The 24349-nt window shown below is 39.2% G+C and overlaps 1 protein-coding gene across 3 annotated transcripts in view; it reads left to right on the forward strand.

The window, feature by feature from the left end:
• Positions 1-24289, forward strand: part of MICU2 (mitochondrial calcium uptake 2) — a 134366-nt gene extending 110077 nt beyond the window's left edge. For all 3 annotated transcript variants that reach the window (XM_042839254.1, XM_042839256.1, XM_042839255.1), the window contains exons 7-12: positions 1311-1373; positions 10458-10555; positions 19261-19432; positions 19713-19821; positions 20913-21070; positions 21377-24289. In XM_042839254.1, coding sequence (XP_042695188.1) covers positions 1311-1373; positions 10458-10555; positions 19261-19432; positions 19713-19821; positions 20913-21070; positions 21377-21481 — 705 coding nt within the window. In that variant the 3' untranslated portion in view covers positions 21482-24289. The remainder of the gene's footprint in view (positions 1-1310; positions 1374-10457; positions 10556-19260; positions 19433-19712; positions 19822-20912; positions 21071-21376) is intronic.
• The last annotated feature ends 60 nt before the right edge of the window (positions 24290-24349 follow it).

Genomic DNA, 24349 nt, shown 5'->3' on the forward strand with positions numbered 1-24349 from the left:
AACTTGGAGGAACTCGTATGTTGAACTGTCTTGTCTTTAGATTGTCAAGTCGAGCTGTTAAACAATACTAGTAGAAATTAACTATCCCAAGGAACTCAAAAACTATGATTAAAAAAAAAAAAACAACAGGTGAATTAGTTAAAAGTTTAAGGTCATGAGAAGATCTGTGGCAAAACAAATAGCATGCAGGTTTTTCCTACTCACTGCTTACAAATCTATGTTCCTTCTCTGAACTACACAGCAAAAAAGAAAAGAAAAAAAAGGAGGGGGGGAAATATAAAGCCCTAAGAAGAGATTTGAAAAACTTACAAAATAATGGCCGTGCAGATTTGGTCATGGGTGAGGAATTGCTCAGAAATGCTTGGTAAAAACAAGCAGCAGCCTGAACTTTAGAACCGTCTTTCCTAAAAACCCCATATCCAGAATGCTCAGTGTAACTCCACGTTTATGCCTTAGATTTGATAAGTCCTTTCTTCTTTCATTTTTGCTGTCGCTTCAAGGATTCATTCTAATGTCTGTGAAAGGTAGGTGTACATTGTGCTTTGTTAGATCTCTCATTCTTTGGCACTGTTGAATTCCCAGGCTGAAATACAATCATAAAGAAAGCTTGCAGCCAAGGAACACTTGAGGTGATTTTAATAATCAGCAAATTAATGCATTTTTAATATTACCTTAAACTTCTACTTCAGACAGTTTTTAAGTGTGAGTCATTTCAGTACTTCTAAAGATCACATTAGCTAATTCATTCAGTATTCATTTCATTTGTGGGATGGAGGGGAAGCTCAGAACGCATTGTGCTTCATGCCAGTTCTGAAAATATGGTTGCTTATTTAATTGAATTACTCTTTTTTTTGTTAATTGTACAGTATACCTCATTTGAACAGACATGTCTTTCGTGTCTAGAAGATCTTGTCTGTAGCAGTAAAGATGTCTAGGAGGACAGCATGAGATTCACAGGATAATTTCTCTTCTCCAGATGACCCTTGATGTTCTGTCTATGAGTTTCAAGAATGGAGTGGATGCTAAACTTGTGGTGCAAGACCATCTCTTCTAAAAGTGTCCACTGGATTGCAAAAGACAGATTCGTATGCTCTGCTAGGCAATATTAACCACAATAGATCAGGCTTTCCTCAGAAAGTGTATCTGAATAGCAAAATATCCTTAATATGCAAATACTTTGTCATAAAAAGAGAACCTGGCAAAAACCTAAATGAGTTTCCAGTTATTGTGAAATTAGTGCAAGTTTCTGAGAGACTCTTTTAATACCAATCTTGTAATTTTCCTGTTTTGTTATGTCTAAATGAATGCAGATGCAGAGAATCATTGGAAAAGAAGATGATTTGAAAACAGCTGGAGATGAAACCGTATTTCAGGTATGAAATAGAGATGCATTTTTCTTAACAAAGGCACTGTCGTATTTCCTGTTGACTTTGTTATTTTTTTAATGTGTATATAAGCATCAGTGACTGTTATAATTAGTATAAGTGCATTGGATGTCAATTTTGTAACTTGGGAAGAAAAATTATTTTTGTTTCTGCATGTCCTGATGAAGTTTATGCAATTAATTTATTCTACTTCTGTGTAATATAAATATATACATATTAATAACTGTGTAGCCATTATTTAGTTTCTGCAAGGTTCTGTTTTAAAGTAATTTCATTATACTTAACGAAAAATCCAGAAAACCCTCTGTATTGATACATGAGAAAAAATGGCTGCAAACATGAATTGATACCTTGAACTTAATGTAAGTGCTGCTGCTGCAGTAATATCAGCTTATTTTGAGTTGGTTTGTGTCTTAGTTTCAGTCAGGATGGAATTACTTTCTTCAGAGTGTTTGGTAGGGTGGTATGTTTTTGATCTAGGAGAAAAACAATGTTGATAATACAGCAATGCTAATTGCTGCTAAGCAGTGCTATACAGAGGTAAGGCCTTTCACAGTGAAGGGCCCAGGGAGCTGGTGGGGAACAGAATTAGAACAGCTGACTTAAACTGGCCAAGTGTTATTCCATGCCATATGGCATCACGCAGGAGTTTTGAAGGGGATGAGAGTTATCTGGCTCTCTTCTGCCACTTAGGGAAAGCTGGGCATCAGCTGGGGAGTGGTGAGCAATTGCTTGTGTGTCACTTGTTCTTTACATTCATATATATATATATATATATAGTCATAACTATTTTCCTTTCCCTTTTCTCTGTCTTATTGAATAGTTTTACCTCAACCCCCAAGTGCTACTTTGTTGTTGTTTTTCTTATTCTCTCCCCCTTCACTCTGAGAAGGAGGGGAGTAAGCGTTTGGTGCTGAGCCATCTGCGGGACAGACCACAGCAGTTTGAAATATATTTGCTGTGGTTCAGGTGACAAAGGCAAGCATTGCCTTTGTTAGTTCCATTTCCAAAAACAAATAGCTTAATTGTGGACCAGAAGAGGAAGCAATCTTAGAACACTCTTCAGGCTGGGTTAGAAGGGACTGGGACCATTAGGAAATGGCAAATGCACACCATCAGGGAAAGAAGAAGGTAAATTCCTGCTCCGTTCTGGCTGTTTTTCCCTAAATCTTGCCAGTGTAACCTACCTTCTTTTCTGAGATGAGTGCTTGGCAGCTGTCATCTCTTCTTCAGTCTCTCTTCAGCACAGTGACATTCTGTTGCCTGAATGAGATTGAATGAGACTGAAAACAGAGGAGGAACATCTCAGTGTACTGAGAACACCTCGGCAGAAGCCGATGAACTGAGGCAGAGAGGAGAGTGCAGATGAGCTATCTCCATCTGGAGTGTTTCCTGCATCCTCAACATTATCTCTGTTGCATTGCTTATTCTCTCCACAGACTTGCTTTCAGTCTTAAACTGAAAATGGATAGTTGGGAATGGGACATCAACTGCTGATTTTATAAGCTAAGCAAATGCTAATGTTGTTTCAATAAGAAATTAATACAGGGATCTGCTTTATAAACCCACTGTGCATCAGCAGTTTCTACAAAGAGTAAGGTTGGCTTGTGTTATTTGCTTTTTCACCAATCTCAGACAAAACAGAAGTGACAGTATGGGTAACACCTTTAGTATTGACTAGGCATAAACATAAATTGCCTTTTGTTGCATGCAGGTATTTGGTCCCTCACTGTGCATACAGAGTTCAACTGAAAATTATTTGGCTGAACAACAACCAACTCTTCAGTCACCAGATTAAAATAGCTACAAGTAATGGGGTTGTCTGTTCCTTCAAACTGATTTCAACTGAGACTTAATTTCTGTAAGAGTGAAAGAAAAATAATCTTCATTCTATCAGATTTCCAGAGAAACTTTGATACAGTTGGACAGATTTGTCTAAAAACACATAAGTGTAGTAGGAGCTAATTAGTTACCTGAGCCAGAATGTCTCCATTTTGTTGTGCCTCTTCATAATGCTCCACTGCAAAACATCTGAAATTACTGTAACAAAAAAAAAAAATTGAAAGCAGTTTCTTAACAAATTATAAATGGATTATAGTGTACTCAAAAGATGAAATAAATACATTTATAGAGTACAAATATCTTGAAATTCTTCTGTTTTCCATATTTTTACTCGGGAAAATCCAATTTGTCATTTTAATTTTTACTTCCTGTCTCTGTCTCTCTAAGCACAAGTTGATTATAAGCAGTGCATCTAACAGTGCAATGTGGTATCAATTTTCGTATGTTTACTCCCTATTTCTCACAGCTATGGCACTTACAGTATTATTTTCAATCAAAGCAGGTAAAGCATAAAAATATTTACATTTACAGTGTTCTTCAAAAGCTGGGAAGTTACAACAGAAGTTTGCTGTTTGGGACAGTTCTTTGCTCCCATACCTTTGTAATTTGCATTCACGTTCACTGCTCTTTCAGAGTAATCCCAATTTGATTTGTGATACCAGATGAAAAAAGTGTCATTGCCTTATGACAGTAAGATTTAAATGGCAGTCTGCAACTTCATTTCACCTCCAGACATGTCGAGGTGTGTTGTCTGCCCAGCAGGCAGGCAGAAGCCCAGGTCAGTCATTTAATGGTGAGATATACCCCTCAATACTCATTGAGAGACTGTGCTAGGAAAAGAAATAGCCTTTTTTTGCTTTGCACCATCTTTGGTCCATGCATCTCTGTTTCTTGGATTGGGAGTCTGAATATGCCACTAACATTCAGAATGTTACCAGTTATGAGTGGCCTTTGACAGGGATTGCAGTGAGCTTGGTTCTCCAAATAAACACATTTCGATTGAGAGATTTTTCTTTTTCCAATATACTGTTGTTATCAATGCGGGAAGGATATCAGAAAAAGTTGCCTAGCCTTAACCAGCCCAGTCATTTAGGAGGCTCTTTGCTGATTTTTTCCCATGTGATTTACTTACAGCACAGGCACACATACAGATAGATGCAGACAGGCTTGCAGAACCATCAACCTGTTTGGTGTATTTTGAAAAAGGTGTTGTCCAGTTAAATGCAGTAGTTGCTTCTTGGTATTGGTTTCCTGAGTGCCTTTAAAAGGTTGCTGTAACAGTGTTATCTGCATCAGCGTTGCTGTAGTGAAACCAAAGCGAATGTTTGCTGATATCTGCCCTACAGCTAGAGCAGGGACTTTGTTCCTGGGTCCTTCTGTTTAGATTAATGAGTTGTCAGGCAGTTTCAATACCTCCAATTTAATATGCTTTGTGCAATGGATCAACTTAGAAAATAAGTTTAGCTATTGCTTGGTGTTCGGGAAGGAATGACAATGCAGAATCTTCTATAATTGTTTTTAAAATTGAATTAATGTGGGGAAATATTACCTGCATTGTTAAGTTCCAAATGGTAAACGTATGCTCCTGAATTCCATAATGATGGAATTCCATAATGATTCCAAATAATTCCATTTTCACACAAAGAATCTAACTTCTGTGTGCTTTTTTAAAACATTTAACTAGTACTTGGGGACATAGCTATTAATCTCTCTTAAATGGTCTACTTTTATGGTAGCACATGGGTATTTTCCTATTGTTGTGTAGCAATTGTTTTAGCCTGTTTACTTCTCTCTTTTTCTTCTCTTTATTTTCTCCTAAGAGTGGTGAATGACATCAGTTGTCCTCACATTTGTCATCACGTATGACCTTCAAACATTGCAGCACTGCAGTGCATCTCAGCCCCAGAGACTGGGCAGGCCATCTCATAACTTGTCCATCTGCTTATTAGAATTCCTAAGTAATTTAAAATTTTCTGTCCATAACTTCGAAGTCTGCAAAGCCCTGGGCTCATGATAACTGAGGACTGCCTAAATTGAATGGGTGAAGGTGGTGGTTAACAGCTCTGCTTTTATATTGCAGTAACAGTCTGTGACAGGGCTACGGCGTATCTATGCAACACATCAAATTTTCAAAGGACACAGCCCAAAACTAAAATTGATGTCCCTCTCCAAACAGTGTCATAAATATTGTCACCTTTTACTTCGTATATAGTGCACATTTCTTCTTGAACCATCTTATGCTACATATATGTTTTGTATTAGCCAAATGACATTGAATTCTGTTGAACAGCTTTGGGATATGTTGAACCCTTGTTGTTTAAAGGAATCCCTCCAGGCAGGTAACCCCCTGAAAAGCCAAGCAGCGCTGCATCAAAATACCAAGCTATTAAAAAACTGCTGGGTCACTGCTTACCTCACAGACAAGGACAATATTTTCTTTTTCCACATAATCTGATGCCATTACATCCTCAAGAGAGATGGAGACACATCCCTTCTGGCACTGGCAGTGTTCCACTAGTCCCATCTTCAGGTGAATGACCTTTAAAGATCCCTTCCAACTCAAATGATTCTGTGATTCTATGATTTTTCTAGACACCTATTATGCAAGTACATTACCTTGAACTTGGATAGTGAAAGTCTCTCCCACAAGAAATTCATCTGGAAGCCTGCTGTGGTCACAGCAGCATTGCTTTCTGTTTTACAGGCATGAGGCAAGGTTACCCCTTTCATCCCTGCTGTGTAACCTCATTCAGTTCTGCTCTCCGTGACAGCAACAGGGCCCAAGGAAATGGCATGGAGCTGCGTCAGGAGAGGGCAGCTGGGAGTGAGGGAAAGGGTCTGCAGCAGAGGGCGGTGGGCATGGAGCAGCCTGCCCAGGGCTGTGGGCACGGGAGTGTTTGGACAGCCTCTCAGACACAGGAACTGGATTTGGGGTGGTGCTGTGCAGAGCTGGGGTCAGACCCCGTGATTCTTATGGATCCCAAAAAACAGCAGTGTAGGCTCCACACAAGGGAGGGAGGGCACAGGTCTGGCCCAATACCTACACATCTATCAGCTGTAGCCCTGGCATCAGAGCAGGAAGAATCTAGTATAGTGTTGCTCTGCTTTACATAGTGCACTGGCTTATAAAATCAATTGGAATGAACTGGAAAAGCTGCATGTATGCAGGTCCAGTCGGCATACACACACTGCCTGTCAGGGAGGCAGTGGGATGGTGGGGTGGAGATGCAGGCTTTGCCTCAGAGGCCGCATTAACATTAATCGGAATAATGAGCTTCACAGAGCTTAATACCTCCTGAAGGGGTTCCTTGTGACAAATTCTCTGCTCTTTATGGAAATTAATATTTCTAAAGTATGACGTGGCAGGGAGGCAGGACCTGTACCCCTCAGCCTGCTGGCAGCAAAGCAAGCCAGAACCCACTCTGATTTCTGTCATCGAGCATCTCCCACAAGATTGGCTTCCAGATTAGCATAATCTTATTTGGCTGGCAACCATTTTTATTCAGTGCCTCCTAAGGAACAGCAGCAGGCTTTGGAGTGAGTTGCTGCAAACTGAAGATATTCAAGAAGTTAGGTTTTCCTCCTTGCTAAGGCACTGATGCTATGGCATAGCCACTCCATGGCATCAGCTGTCATTAACAAACAGCCAACCCACAGATAATGGGAGCGTTCACTCCCGAGTGCTGAATATAAATTTTCTCATAAGTTAATGTCTGTTATATCTGCTGTACAAAAAGTGAAGTGCACAGCCTTACCTGCCTGTATCAGACCTGGTGTATTCTTGAACCCTGCCAAGTGAGAATCTGAGAAAGCAACGTGTTCAAAACTGCAGTATGGATTTACGTGATTAAAGCTGACGCATCCTAAAATGATATGTTCATTCTGGAGCCCTCTTCAGGCCATCTGGGCTTTGCCAAAAAAAGGCTGCTTTTGGAGACCTGGATCTCCTAGTCTCACTCATTTGCCTGCTTTTAGTTGTTCTGGCTGGCTGTACCTGGTGGGATTCATATCATAATGGCTACGTCTTTAAAAGCTGCTTCCTGAAGCTGAGTTGCAGGATATATTCCAACATCTTGGAGCTCTCTGAGTGACAGAAACCACAGTGCTCTTGAGCCATATTTGAGCAAAGCTGTTAGATTGAAGGCTGGATGGCTTGAGGAAGTGAGGCATGGCCTGAGGAAGTGACTAACTTAGCAACTGAAAAACAAGTAATAGTTCAGAGGAATGGACTGGGAAAAAAAAAAAATTGCAAGGTTTTAGTCCTAGCTTTAGAAAGATTTTGATCATCGCTAGCAGATAGAAATTAGTGACTCTCCTTTGTTTACCACCTCTTCAACCATTCTCTCACCTTCTATCTTAACAAAAAAATTAACTTTTTTTTTTTTAAATTAATCCAAAATGTATATTATTTTTACATTTTCTATGAAAACAAGATATTACACAGCAAATATCATCTCCCAGGATGTAAGTAAGATTAGGAACATACTACAGATTTTAATTGTGATGAATACTTTCATGCCTCAAGCAAATTCTACAATGGAAAGTGGTAAGAATCCAGAGACAGCGAGTCTGTTAACATTTCAGATGAGTTTGAAAATCAGTTAGGTGCATTATTCTGAAAACATTGTCTTGCCATGTGATAAGTTTCTCCAGTGGCACTCGTTGCTACTTGCTGCAATGCCAGGTCCTAAACGTGAAAAGCTTGGTGGGAAGTTACAGGATTATGTAGGTTCGATATTAACAGTCTGTGTAACATAAAAAGGAAATACCCAATTGTGTTATCTGATTTTATTCTAAAATGTTCTCTTGAATGATCAGTTGATGACATTTTTGAAGGTTTATGAGGTGTTAAAATTACTCCAGGAACATGAGTTTAATGTTTCCAGTATGTACACATCTATTCCTTAGTTCATATAGACTTGGGCAACATCAGAGATTGGTCTTTGGGATCCTCTGTCTGAGGCAATGGACCCAGGAGAATGTCTGAGCTCCCCAAATGAGACATGTGTCCATGCCCCATCAACATGCATACATCCAGGTGAGAACATCACCATCCATTCTTCTTTCTGTGACTCATCTTTCTCTAAGGCATGAACCCAAAAAGGTGCTGAAGTGCAACCTGCAAAGGCTGAAGCCGCCACACACACCTGAGTACAGTCAGTTTAGTTAGTGGCTCTGTAAGTGAAAACTGCCACTCTGATCCTTTTTGCAGCGACAAGGTTAGGTTGCCATTTCTTTCTCATTGCCAAGAGACATTCCAAACCTAAGTTGTTCTACCTAAGCTCGGGATGGTGAGGTGTTGGAAATATTAATAGAGCTCTCATTATCTTCTAACAAACATTTGTCATGTTGGTACTAATTTATGCAGTTCAGCAGCAAAAGCTCCTAATGATTCTGTGGGAAAAAATGAATTATGTACTAGCATGTACTTTAATAGCATTAACTTTAGCAAAAGCATTTCTTTTTCTGCAATTTTACCCTTAAGCTGTAGTTTCTCTGGTCTCCTATTGCATATTCTCGTTTGAAGAAATGTGCTGCTTTGTAGTTTTAAAATACATTTAACTCTAACCAGTGTTTGGACATCTGCCAATTCCACTTTGGAATTTCAGCTGATAAAGAGGGTAGTGAACGAGTAGGTCCATATTTGTTATAAATCCAGGGATAGGCTTTGTCGTCTTAGATAAGATGAGATGGGTATTGTTTGTATGTCTTCATCTGGCTTGTAGCTACAGGAACCTGAATAGAAGAAAATTATTTTTCTGTTGCAGATTTAGCTTTTAAGAGGTTGTCTTAAACTTTGCTTTTCAGATCGCTTTCAGTACAACACTGGTTTTAATACAGAGTTGTTAAATTGGAAGTATTAAATTCCATAATCATGAGCTTCGTTTTAAAAATTACATCAGAAATTTATTCCTTGTATTTTTCAAGTGCTCTTTGAACAAGCAAACAAAAAGCAGATTAGAATCTCACTGCAGTGGGAAATGCATTGATTCTTTTCTGTTTCTTCTTAGAAAACTTTGCATTCCAACGCTAATAGTCAGGGGTTGACTTTCAAACAAGCATACACAAGCATTTGACTTTTGACTTTCAAAAAAGCCCGTACGAATGTTTATGCATCAGTCTTCACAGCAATCTGAAGTGTTTAAACTTTAGAAGGATGGACCTCGTGGGTATTTAAATATTCTTTGCCTGCAGTTAAATGATAAAGTTCAATAAGTACAGTTTGCTTGTGTCTTGAAAAGTTTTTTTTCTAGATTCACTCATTCATGACTTGCATCACTGACATTTAGTGCATTGTGGTTTGCAGTGGAAATGAGGAATGTTACATTTTAACTATAACATAACTGTGTCCCATATGCAGTAAGCATGAAACGCAGTGGACTAATGGGACTTGTTATTGATGATGCTGAAAGCTAAATAACCATTAGTATTAAATCTTATGAATAGACTCTTGTCTTTCATCTTACCTCTTCAACCAGATAAAAGACACAGAGGCTATTTAGATGTCATAAGAATAGTTTGTTGAAATCCCTCTGGACTTAAAAAAAAATCTCTCTTCATGTTTCCCAGTGTTTCGTTGCGTTCAAAGAAATGCCAGTACACTGGTGCTGAAAGAAGAAAAGGACAGAAACCCAGCATTATGTGTGGGTTTAGGCTTGTTAAAGATGCTGTTGAGTTGAAATAGCATGCATCGTTTTTCTGCAGAAATCTCTTTATCAGATTTTTAAGAACAGAACATTGAATAGCACTGAAGATTGGCAAGAAGCCTTCTGAGACCAAACTATAATAGAACACTGTGAATGTTTTTGTTTTTCTTGTTCCACTTTGTGAAGTCTCATAAATGTTCTTAAATGACTGTAACAAACTAGAAATGCCTAAGAACTTTCTTTTACAGAGATGTTACATTTATGTAAAGCCTCAGTTCACCTAAAGGTAAAGCCTTACAACGCTTTAACTAGCAACCTTTTCCATTCTAATAATAAACTGTAACAGAGGTGGTTGTAAATTGTACTCAACTTTCATACAGAATATTTAGGAGCAGAATGTACATACACTGTTACCAGCTGATGTGGAAGAAATATTCAGCTTGGAGATTCTTGTGTGGTAGCTTTGGGAACAGTAATTTAATTACAAGCATCTCTTGTGAAATTGTACTTCCCATAAATACTTCCAGATTTGCAGTGAGTAGATAGCAATAATCATCAGGGATTTTGTTTGTTTGTTTTTTAGGAAGCCGAATTGGAAAGCTGTGGTGTTAATACCATGCTGCTGGTGCATTTCTTTGGAAAAGAAGGAAAGGAAAAACTTCGCTATTCTGAGTTTTTCAGGTATTTTTGCAGCCAGTCCTGTTTGTAACACCTCTGCTCTGCATTAACACTGGTATTAGCCTGACCCTATGCTGAGTTGGTTCAGAAAGTTAAATGGATAACCAGGTAGAAGACCATTTGTGGTTTTACATGATTGAAGTTCTGGTGTAGCTCCTTGGACCTATTGTCTGCAGGGAAATCGTGCTCAATTTTCTGCATCCTACCCTGATGAACTCAAAAGCAGCAAAAGGGCTGGAGGTCACAAGGGTTGAGATTACCATTCTTGGCAGCTGTGTGCTGCCAACACACAGCATACTGTAAGACAGTATGATTCATGAGTATTGTTTTAGAACAGTGCTAATCAATTAAACTTTACTGAATTGAGATGTTCCCCATTACAACTGTCATGTTACGATACAGGAAACATTTCTGCTTGCTTCGAATTCCAACTTCTGCTGAAATTTCAGTGGTGCCTTTTTTCACCCTTTGAACTATTGCACTAGGGCAGTGCAGATACTTTGTGGCACTTGTGCTGGTACTTAAAATTGAGCCAGATGGTAAACAGGATCAGACGGAAGCTGTGGTGCGTTACCAAGTAGCCACTACTGCTGGAAAAGCATTGCTTGTAAGTCTGTTTCACTGCAAGTTTGAAAAATCAGAAGCTCAAATGAAGTTCTAAGACTGGAGTCATTCAGTGCACGCGTTACACGTGTCAGAAAAATGCTCTAATCCCTGTCCACATTACAGCATGAAGCTCTGCTGTGGTTGATTTCAACTTCAAAATCCAACTGGTATCAGGTGTTTGTGTTTTCACTGAAGGGTTCTTTCTTCCAGTGTTCCTTTGAATCAGTCATGATGACCATCAGTGACACAGCATCAACATTTAACTGGTTAAAACTCTCTGTTACTTGGGAGATCAATTTCTACTTTTAGTATGAAGCCAGGACACATCTCGTTATGTGAATGTTGGGCCAGAAGCCAAATGCACACTTTGAAATAAATGGAAGTTAAATGCCTGTACATCTCTGTGATTCTTGATTTGCATTTTGAACACAAGAGAAGATTATCTATATTAGTATTACTTCTTCTACAAAAATAATTGGACATTTACAGACTGCGGAAACAAATTGGGATAATTGTTTACTTGAATTTTTGTTCAGAATCAGGGTGAATCTGTGCCAGCCCCCTTAAAAAATGGATGTTGTTTCAGTCAGTAAAGGTTTGAGGGAAGCCAGAGTGAAAAAGGAAGACAATTTTCTTAACTCTAAAGAGCGTTCCACTCTACTGGCTCGAGTACATACCAGTCTTCAAATAAACAGCCTTTCTCTTTTGAAGACCTCCTACTCAATAGGAATCTGAGTAAAATAAGTTTAAGATGCCAGCAGCTCCCTTCTGTATAAATAGCATAGATTCTCTCAATGAAACAAAAGGCAGAGAGCACCAGTAAAAGGTTGTGTTTGCATATACAGTGTAAACTGAAATGCCTTGGCTTTTAGATAAAATCCCATGCTGACCCAATGAGGCATGACATTGATGAAGCTATGTACCGAGTACGATCAGAACGTATGGGTTAAGACCTTTGCCTACCACACAGATAGAAGCCTGCAATCAAAATCAAACTCCCACATCTTGCTCTTAAAATCTGTGGGATAAGTGTAAGGTTTAATGCAGGTAATTTTTCAACAGTGGCAGTTATTTTTCGTAGAGTTGGAATGAGCCTCTTTATCACTGTGTAGACACTCCATCTCAGTTGCAACATGGCAGTGAAGTTTGTTTAACACACAGAAAGGTGAATAAAAGAATCAGTGTCTTTTTAACCTGTGTGAAGATATCACTTTTCACGTGATTTTATTTGCAAGTAAATCAAGCACATCACTTCTAGGTTCCTATTGTTCAGAGAAAATGTGATTTCTATCTGATGGCCTCTCATAACATTTTACCTTACGCGGGCAGCTATTGTTGGCTGTTTGATCAAAGTGCCACGCTGTTTTTACAAGAGATGACTGATGAGCTGTACAGACATAGATCATTGTCAAAAGAAGAAAAGAATGGTGGTAAATGCTTTTATCGTTTTCCAGGTTGTTGCCTAGAAAGCTTTTCCATTGATCAGTGTAGCACCTAGCGGAACGTAGAGGTGATTAGATTTGATTAGGACACACTAAAACTTGTCACATCAGTTAAATACACAGATATTACTGCATTACAGAGCCACACAGGCTTGAAACTTTTTTTTTAAAAAAAAAAGGAATGCCTTCTTAGTGAAATTTCACTTTACTTGTATGGGAATTCAGAAATCTGAGACTGATGTTCTCACCTCATTACTTACAGATATTTTCCTCATGCTTCTACTTTGCAGTTGGGCTGACTTAAAAATCTTTTTGGAAGTGCAGCCATCTGTATCTGCACCAATGATGTCCGACCCTTTTAGTCTGCAGCCCAAACACTTTAAAAATGTCAGACAGCCACAGTATCAGGGCACTTCGTTTGCCTTGTTCTCCTTTGCATTTAGATGACACAAAGAAAATGGAAACTGTCTGTGTCTCTTGAGTCAGTGTGAAGCTGAAGTAAGCCAGTCCTTGTGCCTCCTCCCTTCCTACAGCCTCAAACACAGGAGGCAAATGGGTTATAGAGAGGGAACGTGGTTAATCATTCCATTCTCCATCTCCCTGCAGCTGCTGTATGTATAGGAGTCTCCTTGTGTGTATTCCCTACCTATGATTTCTAAAGAAATCAGACTGCTTTTTACTGGACAAGAACAAGACCATGAAACAATATCAGATCATTTCTCAGCTTATTCGTGTTCTGTTGTGAAAGCAGAAGTAAAGAAGTAATCCACAAATAGTAAGAATCCATGTAGAAGCAATTCCATATATATTTTATGACACCAGTTAAGCTCTTTCTCACTACTGTACAGAACATAGTCAAAACAGCAACCAAAGCTGCTCCTTTCCATCCTCCATGGTGGGATTTCCACTTCTGCAGCTTCTGCTGGAACCACAGACAAGTTGAGGAGGCTGTCAAGGCAGCGCATCCTCCTGTGCCATTCACGCAGTAACAGGATGGTCTCAGAGCTCTTAAGGCGTGACCCAAGGAACACGTGTGCAGCCCCAGACTGCTGCACAATTTCTTGCCAGTTGTCTTGTCCTTAACATCACCATTCACATCTTCAAAACAGTTTTTTTTCACTGGCAAAAGGTAGAGAACATTAATCAAATTTATTTTGTAGAGTGCTTATGTAAATCACTATCAGAAGTGGTGCCGCAAAGCCAGGTGCAATTGGAATGTTTATTGTCCTGTGTCAGTTTAAGAAGATATAAAACAACACACAACAAGCTCATTATATGTGTGTATATACACATATAGATATAACAAAGAAGGGTAAATTAAATACAAGAAGCTGTAACTCAGAAATGTGAACAAATTTCTTTCTCAGGTGACCACCACTTCGTTTTTACAACAATATCATCTTCTAATACCTGCCCTCATCTTAGAGATTGTCACACTTCAAACATAAAGCCAGAAATCCACTGAAATTCCAGGCTTTTTTTTTTTTTTCATTCTCATGCCTGGCAGCTTCCCTGGAATTTTTGAGACAGAAACTATTTTTTGTACTTTTCCTCCAAAACTTTTTCAGTGGTGCTTTAAATTCAGCTATGTAGTGTGGGGGGTTTTTTTATTATTATTATTATGAGTAGAAGACTATTTAGTTTTCTGGGTTTAGCACATATTTCTTCTTGACAGCCACTGTGGTGTTTTGTTATGTTTTTTTCTAAAAGTCCCTTGCTGATCTTGTTTAAGTATGTCTAATCCCAAATAAAAGAGGAGACAGTAATTCACTCCCTAGACAGTTTATGACTGCTATGACTTTTTTCCTGTAATCTGTCCCCAAGCAAGCTTAAATCTCTCACAATCTCCTTCAAGGGTGAAAAAAAAAAAAAAAAAAAGGAATAAGTGAGAGAGTATGGAAAAAATATTAAAAAATACTTCTAATTGATTCTGGGAGGAGAAATGAAAAATTGCTTTCCAGTATGGTTAAACAATGATCATAATTTAATCGTATAAGAAAAAATAAATCCTGTTAGTTTTCTGTCCTGATTTGTTGCTTTCAAACTTCTCATCAATTAATTGAAGTTCACACCTCTTTATTCATTTTTTTCTTCTCTAGCTCAGAGGTCACCAGTTGTACAACCATGCACAAAACACTGCCTTTCATTTACTTGTCCTGTTTCTCTTTCTTTTGGTATTTTCAAACTCCTTAGTACATTCATTTAAGAAACCAAAATATATACACTAAACCACACTGATAGAACTGAAATTCGTTTGGTGCTCGTTCTGTGTTCGTGCCAAGGCACACAGGCAGGATCTCAAGTATCATCATCAACCAGTGATGTTTTTGCTGTGGTGACAGTTTGCCCATTTCCAGTGATTTTCATTTAGAGATTTGGAAGTGCAGTTATGATTGCCTTTTTCTGTGTCCCTATACCTACGCTTCTATCTGTCTATAGACCCCAAATTCACTTAGAGATGACATACAAGCAGGATCAGACTGAGAAAAGAAAAGGGATAAGAACAAAATCTGGCTTCTGGTTCTGTATTCCTATTGTAAGTGAATCTGAGCATTTCCCAAATATTTAGTAGTGAGGCTGAGAAGAATCCCCATTCCTTCCTTTCCTGTATACTGATCAGACAAATAGCTTGATTTGTTTACACAAAGTGCTTATAGATGAACGTGATTAGTTTGATTACGTTTGGTTTGGAAACACTGAGGATACTAAATCAATGGGAGTTTTGCCTGTAATTCTGACAACACTGAGATTGATTAACTGCTTTAGCACTTGCTAAGCTGAGTTTGCAAGCATGTATGTAAGTGGTCTGTGAAGGTTAGTGGTCAAGTCCTTATTAGGTTTTCCATATTCTCTTCTGGAAAGTCATATTTGCCAAAAGGCAGCCTTGCAGCTCTTAGTAGCAGTCATTTGCTGCAGAGATGATTATCGAGTCTCCAGCAGGACTGCAGTGTCTGAAGAGAAGCCAAAGCAGAGTAGAAATGCTGGAGTGATGTATTCACCTCTGTCTTAGTTGTCAAGTTTCCTTCCTACAAACCTGTATATCACAAGCACTGGTCGGTTCTGTATTGGAGTACTGAAGCTCTGTACCGACTTTGAATTCAGATCAAAAAGTATAGGAAGGAAAACATTCCCTAAACTTTCATTCTCTACTTCATGTGCCACAAGGAAGCTAGCACTTCATTGCAACATCTCAGGTTGGAGAAAGAATAGCTGCATTCCTGAGGTTCTGCACTTTTCACTTCTGTTAAAGCTGAGTTGCCAAAAAGTCCTAAGAGACTCCCTCTTGCTGTAGGTTTGTAAAGCACGTTACAAAATGGGGGCTAACTTCTGATAAGGCTTCTGGATGCTGTTGTAACATAAAACAGGCTGTCTTAAAGAAAGTACTGTCTGCTCCCAGCCTTTTCTCCATCTTACATATTTGTGATTGATCTTTTCTTTTTGTTGTTTGGAAACTCAGGAGTTGCTTTTATCCTTAAGCTGCAGTGCAAGAGCATTTCCAGTGCAGTTATTCTTGAATTGTAGAACACATCTAATATGCGAATCCCATTCCCACAGCTGAATTTTGTCTTTTGCCATTGACTTTAGGAGAGCAGGAATTCCATTAGTATGCTTGTTTTTCCTAATATATGAAGAAATTGTGAAGGAATTTCTAACTGAAAATTGTCACACTGTGATCCAGAAGATAAAGAATCAAGTATCCCTAGTGGTGTTACGGCATAAAACTATCAGGTTTTACTTCCTAACCAGAAAGCTATTTTTAATAACTTCTAATAACTTTCTTTTTAAAAAACTCATTAGGATTTTTAACTCTCACACCTGGGAATAACAGTGACCTAGAATGCTGATGTGATGATTCATGGTATTTTAATTTTTGTAATATGGGAATCTATCAGATTTAAATTTTACATTACATATTTCAGCTGCTGAATTTGGTATGGCAGGAAATCTTCCCACTCTAGCTTGCCAGGAGCAATCCTACGTGTTGAAATGCAGGATCCATTAATTTTTTTCATACCTAAAGAAGTAATTCCTGCTCTCCTCCCCACTCTAAGTATGATGCGTGGCTGTTGTGCAACCATCGATGTGCAGTGACATTGCCTGGAAGCAACTGGAGAGGACAAGATTCCAGGCTTGAGAAAAGGCAGCAGAAACCATGGAAAGATTCAGTGCCTCATTCCCTGTGAGACGGAAGCAGAATCAAGCATCTGTCAGAAATGCTAGAGCCAAATGCTTCCCTTTCCTCTTTGGTTCCCTTGCACCATTCAGCTGGCTGATGTATGTGGCTACGCAGATCACTGGCTCCTTCCTCGGCATATAGAAATGCTTGGTCACCCAGTGCTGCCCTGTCAGGGTACAGCCCTGGGTGGATCACTGAGAGATTTGTGCTTAAGTGAAACCTGCAAATGCAATATTTAGACATGATGGAGGAACATGTCATTTCTCATCGCTTGGCTACTGACCAGCTAATGACAGAGAGGCGGCTCTCCAAAATGAAGAGCTTATCCTATCGAGGACAGACCTTACACCTATCACAAGATGTGTTTTACTTCCACAGAGTAAAAGCCAAGAAAATAAAACACCAAATTACACCCTGTCTTTTTTTCCTACATCCATGGCTTAAACGTATTTCTGAAAGCAACCTTATTTTCAGCAGCTTCTCCTCCCCCAGACCAGGTGTTCCATCAACTGCAATCAAAGATGTGGTTACTGCTCTGCATGACCTCTGCTGTCTTCCAGCCATACATGAGCCACACATCACAGATACTCCACTCTCACTTCTGCTGGGCACTCCCAAAACGCAGCAAAGCTCTGTTAGGTTGCCTGCATGGCTTTGGTCTGCAAGGCCTGTTCTGCCCAACTGCTCAGCACAGGCAGACACGGGTGTTTAAAAAAAAGAGGTCTGAGGATCACAGCCTTCAAAACAGTGCAGCCAGCTTTTGAAAGGCTGTTAAGGCAATGGTGCTCTGAGTACCCCAGCCAAGAAAACCTGCCTGCTGTAGTGCTGTCCATGGGGGGGGCACCTCTGCTGTGCAGGGGCCTTGAAACTACCTTCACTGGACCACAGTGTATAAAATATGGGAGCATAGCACACACGTACTCAGTATTACAGTAATAGAACTCCAGCCTGAATCTTAAATTTCCTCTCAGTGTCAGGCTTTCCGTCACCTGTGTGTCCTGAGCAGTGAAGCATTTGTTGGCCCTTTATTTGCATGTGCAGCTCTAATTATTAGAGAAGAAAATACAAGAGAGAGCTTATGCTGCAGCAGCAGCCTTCAGCTAACCCCTTATAGACTTCATAGAGCTTCAAGCTACTAATTGTCCGAGTGATCTCATTAAAGAACTAAAGATAGCTGTGCAGGCTAAAATGCTTTAATTTCAGGGAAAATAATTCAAATCCAGTGAGGCCATGCAAACACTGACAAGCAAATGAGGCTCTGCTGCTCTTTGCTGCCTAGACCCTTAGCTGTCTTCTCCAACTAATTGCTTTGTCCCAATATAGAAGTATTTCATTCCCTCCTGTCAGTAAATTTTGCAACTCAATTAAGCAGGGTTCTTTTGATGTAATGAAAAGATTCTGGCAAGTCTGGTTGTGTTTTTAACCTTTATATTCACAGGGGGGAAAAAAAATTGTACACAGCCCATCTCTAAATGGCTCATACACCACTGGTTTTCTCTATCTTGAAATTCATGTCAGTCCCTCCACTCCAGAAAATGATAAATGGCTATATGGGCCAAAATGGGGAAATTCAAAGCTACTGCTCTGCTTGTGGTTCCAGCTTCTGGAGGGTAGTGGAGTGAAGGGTGGTGAGGTGCTGGCATGGGTTGCCCAGAGAGGTGGTGGATGCCTCAACCCTGGAGACACTCAAGGTCAGGCTGAACCTGGAGCTGCAGGTGTCCCTGCTACCTGATGGAGCTGCAGGTGTCCCTGCTCATGACAGGGAGTTGTATAAGATGGCCTCTAAGAGTCGCTTCCAACTCAAACGGTTCTGTGATTCTGTACCCGCACATCAGTACTTGATTCTTGTGCTGCTTTAGTTTTTCTCCCTAAAGAATGAGTGCCTTCTAAAACCGCTGATGTTCACAGCATCCTTTTTCAGACAGCTCTCTCCTGAAATACCTGCAACATCATTTTCTGTGCTCTTCCAAACCGTCTGCATGCCATCTGTAGTCCCAGCGAACCCATTCTCTCAGTATTAAAGAACAAATTTGCCAAGCTTCTCTTCTGCCGTCTGAGGCTTTGCAGTCTTTGAGGCTTTTAGTTGTCCTTTCATGTAGCGATGATTTCAAGGTTCCTCTTTTCTTTCACCTTTGTAATAGTTGGGGCCTCTTCTTTGGAGGTGCTTTCCAACCTTAAATTCCTCTCTTATTAATATGAAATTTCATAAATAACACGTCGGGCCTTTAGCTGCCGTGTCCTTTTCCACTCATTCATTACAACACTGCCTCATCCATCATTTTAACTCACTATCTGCACCTTTTCAAACATTTCTTTCTCACGTGAAAACTAAAGACGATCTTTGCATGCTGTGTTAGCGTGGGCTTAGGGAGCGCCCTGCTGGTGTCCCTGCTGAAATGCAGCCCTGGGAACAAGTCAGCTCTCTGGCTGTATCTGCGGCCAGCTGGTGGTGTCTAATGCATATTCACTATTTGTTCTCACAGGTTCATGGAAAATTTGCAAACAGAAGTGCAAGAAATGGAATTCATACAGTTTTCCAAGGGATTGAATGTCATGAGAAAGGAGGACTTTGCAGAATGGCTTCTGTATTTCACTGATGAGGAAAATAATGAAATTTACTGGCAAAACGTGAAAGACAGATTTGAAGCAGGAGAGGTTGGTACCTGGAGTATGCTTTGTTTTGCTTCCTTGTTTCTGCATACAGGTTTTCATGTGAATGCAAGTATCTAAAAATAAAACCAGTTTCCAAATCAATTATGGCAGCTCTTGAGTTTTATGCAGATAAGAACCATGACAATTTATTAACTGAGAAATACAAGTATTGACAACAAGTGTTCACATCCAAATGTTAAGTCCATTGGATTTAACAAAATAGATTTACTTTGCTTTTGAAAGTACTGTCCAGTATATATCATCTAATTCTTTGATACTCTAGAATATCAGTCTGGAGGAATTCAAGACTTTCTGCAAGTTTACAAACAACCTAGAAGACTTTTCTATTGCCATGCAGATGTTCACCGTAGCCAACCGTCCCGTTAAGCGAGGTGAGTGCTCCACAGCTTCACATCTGTATTTTTAAGAAAGAAAAGATGCACTTTTCTTACAGAATTTTGTGCAGTGCTACACAATCATGCCTGTGAAAAACAAGTAAAGTATTTTTCAAACCAAACAACTGAGGGAGTTGTGCCTTTCACATGTAACAGACATTTAGGAGCAATGCGGCAACATTTTTGTGGAAATACAAGTGTCTTTTGTTGTGATTCCAACGTTGTTACATACTTGTGATGCTTGAAAAACAGATCTCCTGAGTTATCTGAAAACAGTAACAAAAGTTCCTGAGAAGGGTTGTTGAGACATTAACATTCGATAAGACGCATAATTGGTTGGCTCGCTTGAAACTGAACAGTGTGTCATGGCAAGATCCTTCTCCTTTTCTTTGTGTTCTACTCACAAAGGTGCAGTGCCATTTCTTGATTTATATTTAAAGAGCTGAAACAGTTCACATCTTTTTGAAGACAAAGTTAGGACTGTATATAATGTATGTTGGGACCTTTTTAAGTTGTGGTATATCCTTTTTCAGGAGGATTTTCTACTCAATTATATTTAAATGAAATGTAGAAGAGTCAACTGCATTTACAGAGAAATTATTGAAAGAGGCAAAGATGAGTGATGGAGTGCTCTTTTTTCTAGTAAGCTTCAGAACTAAGCATATTTATATAATTAGTTATAAACATCATTTGCTATGAAATCAGAAGCACAACATTGCTGTATTTATCACTTAGTGGAGATAACTTGCTGCAATAATCTACAGTGCTACTCTAATATAGTAACCTTCACTTCCTCATTGAAACTCAGACATCTGTGATGCCTTCAAAAATGCATCCCATTCATGTGGCAGAATGTGCTTGCAGTGATAATCTTCAACCATTTCCCTCTTGCTATCTTCTGTTTTATGACAATCCCATACATTTTCTTATTTTACTTGAGGCAAAACTCCAAATTCTTTACACCACAAAATACTCTAGCTAGGATATCCAGAGGACATTGTAAGATCTACAGAATGCTGCAATTGGTGTGCTTTGCAATGCCTTTCAATGTTCAGTAATGTAATGATGTCGTATTCTGTCTTCACTAGCTGAGTTCAAGAGAGCAGTGAAGGTGGCGACAGGACAGGAGCTCTCAGATAATATTCTGGATACCATCTTCAAGATTTTTGATCTCGATGGAGATGACTGCCTCAGCCACAGCGAGTTCCTCGGTGTCCTGAAGAAGCGAATTCATCGAGGTTTGAGGGTGAGAAGCTGATGGCATCTATCCTTCCCATTAACATACTTGCTTCTGAATACCACAGATTATTCTTACAACTGTCTTATTAATGTTTGTAGAAACACAAGTAGAGATAGTGAATGGAAAGAAATTATATTTTAAATTGAAGACTCCTTACTGCTTATGAATCTGGGAGGAGTGCTGCCATCATTGGTAATATACATCTGAACTATGGGAGCAGCAGCATCGCTCTACATATTATATTTATAACACAGTCTGCAATTAAGAGTCTTTTTTGTGTAAATGTTAAACGTGCTCTAATTTTATTAACAGGTACCACAACAGCAAGGCATTCAAGGGTACTGGAAGTGCGTGAAAAGGGAAAGCATTAAAGGAGCAAAAGAATTGTGGAAGCAAAGTGGGAAAAGTCCTTTTTAAAAGTGTCCATTATTGCTGGTTTGCTGTAAATGTTATGTAGGGTTTTTTGTCTGTCCTGTTTACATAAGAGCTGAATCAAAAATACTTTTTTTTACTACAGCTGAACTAAATTAACCCAATATCTAATGCAAAAAAAAAAATTATATCGTTCTAGTGTAATCAGTTGGGTTTACAGAATTGTTATCATGTTTGACCTCCCTACAGAAATACTCTTGTTCTAGGGAATAATGCTATTTATTTTTTTGTCTGACCCTGCACTGTGACCTCTGGGATGCATAGGATTTAATAGTGGCCACTGGCTGGAACAATCCAACAGTATCATCTCCTGGTGGAAGAATGGCCATCATCTCATCCGGCCACTGACACAGCAGTTCTCTTTCCCTGGCAAAGACAGGGGTCCAAAAAGGGAAACCATTTGCACAGTCCATGCAAGTCAAGGTACCTGCATCAAAAACGAAATCTCACGTGGCTTGTGCCCCCATTACTGTGAGCTGGTTGTTGCTAGTTCCTGGCAGATGGTTCCACCAGGTCCAGGGTAGATGTCTGATTTGTCTGCTTTTGTTGATAATAGCCTTAAACTGGAAATATAAGGCTGCTGATGCAGGCTTTAAAAGTTACATGTTGATCCATGAATGTGTATTGAGACTCTCAGACCTCTTCAACGAACAGTATAAACAAGAAGGAAAAATCCTCATCCTCATTCTATCATAAGCAATGATTACACCTTGATTTGTAAATGTTTTGCTTAATTGTAATGCAGAAGATAAATGTGTAACAAATATTTACTTTGTGTTAGTAACAATTATGACAGGGAATGCTGCAGTATCTCAGGAACTCAATGTTATAACAAGCGTTGGCAGGAATAATAGACCCAACAAAAAGTAAACAAATTGTTTAATTGCAAAGCTAGACAATTAATTGCAAATCCAAATTGCAAAGCTAGACATAAGATGTCAAACAATAAAACAAAAAGAAGGTAAAAATTAACATGAATGTTTTTCAGCCATATCACAGTGTGCTTCTCTGTATACACACATATGCATGGTACATGAGTTTTTTTCTTACAGACTCAAGAGCCTGTAGTCACAGGTCCGGATCACTGGTTGGTCACTGCGTACAGGAGACAGACTTTAACACACAGAGCTGTCTGCATTGTCTGTTTTGTCCAGGCTGGGGTAAAGGCCTGACTTTTCAAGACAGGTTTGTTCTAACAGACTCAAAAAACGAACTGGGTAAAACAACTGAGAAATCTCACCACTGCAGATCCCACCTAAGGAGGGTTACAGGTAAGATATTTGGTATGTCAGTGGCCATCAGGCAAGCTAGCGCTAAGGGAGAGTCCTCCCAGGTCTCAGCACTCTAGAGAGAAGCAAGCAAAGCAGCAGCATGCAACCACCTGCTACTCCTCCCTGTGCAGCATTCTCTTGGAGCTTTAATTTAAATTGTGTGAAAGAGAAAATGCTTTTCTTTGTGTGATCTGCAAGCATGTACCCAGTCTCGTCCACATGAACAGGAACGTGACTGTGGGTGCCTCAAGACCTGTCTAGAAAATCAGGTACCAGTGACTGCCAAGGATCCCTCTGCTTCCACCAGGAGCCTCTCAAAAATGCAATAAAATGCAGTAAATGCCACTGCCTCTCCCCCTTAAGCTGAAATGGCACTGCTCTGTGGGCAATGAGAAATCAGGCAGCTGTTTTCACTCTGTGCTTTTGGAAGCTGCTTATGGTGATGGGAACTATGAATAAGAGCTGCTGGGAGCAGAGGTGGGGCAGCAGGGCTGGCATGAAAGTACCACAGCCAGCTTCAGATCACTAAACAACATTTTTTAAAGGACAAAATCAAGCAAGACACTTCTGTATCACAGAAGTGTGTGTGTTCCCATACAGTGGGCGTTGTTCCAGCTCTGCTATAATACAAGGCAGCCTTTTACTTGTTGCTGTTCATATTTTGGCAAATTGTTTTTACTTTGGAACAGACACAATTGTTTAACAATTTATTCTGTGAGTTCTTAATAGGTTTTTGATGTTCTACGTTGCTTTTGTGGTTGTTTCTTGTTTTGTTTTGTTTACCAATGACACATATCCTGCAAACTGTTTGGTTTTCTGTTGGAAAAATCAATTCATCTAGCTTTAGTGTATCTAGGAGTTTAATGCCTCATTGCTCATTCGTATCTGGGTTTGTGCAATCAGCAATATCTGCTTTTGGCAGCAAGTTACTAAAAATGGATTTCAAGCTTTATTTCTTAGCTAAAGATCTGGTATCCAGTTCAGAGGAAAAAGAAAACAGATACGCTTATTTTAAAACAAACGTCATGTCTATAATAAAATAAGAAATGGAATGATTTCTTAGGAATTAAAGTGCAATTAACATTTTCAGAAGAAACTATCCTGAAAGAACAGCTAGGAAGGAATTCCTCTGAATGCCAGGGAAGATTTGTCCGTTGAAAAATCAGGATCTGTGTTTAATCTGTAGCTTGTTTTTGTTTGTTTTCACCAAAAAGATTTGTGAAACAGTCTTAAAATCATTTCTCAGATAAAATATCTTAGACTGAAAGAGCTGTTTACATAAGTGTTTAGGCCGACCTTGTCTGATGAAGTTTTAATTTTTTTAAGCTCCTTTTAGTAACTGTATGCTATTTGCAAGCTGTCTGTCAACATTACTCAACACAATTTATTCAAAGGTCTTGCCTACTGCCAACGTGCCAATGAAGTGTATCAATTACAACTTTTTTAACCTTACAAATCCTTCCTCTGAACAGAAATATACTAAAAATGAAATAAAATTAAATGCTAAAAAAAAACCCTCCAACTTTGCTTTTGAGTGTTATTTGGAATAAAAAAAATAATATATTACATATTGTGGAGGTCT

The sequence above is a fragment of the Centrocercus urophasianus genome, unplaced genomic scaffold, assembly GCF_019232065.1.
Source record: "Centrocercus urophasianus isolate 14NV4802_14NV808 unplaced genomic scaffold, USGS_Curo_1.0 seq_9, whole genome shotgun sequence".
NCBI classification, from domain to species: domain Eukaryota; kingdom Metazoa; phylum Chordata; class Aves; order Galliformes; family Phasianidae; genus Centrocercus; species Centrocercus urophasianus.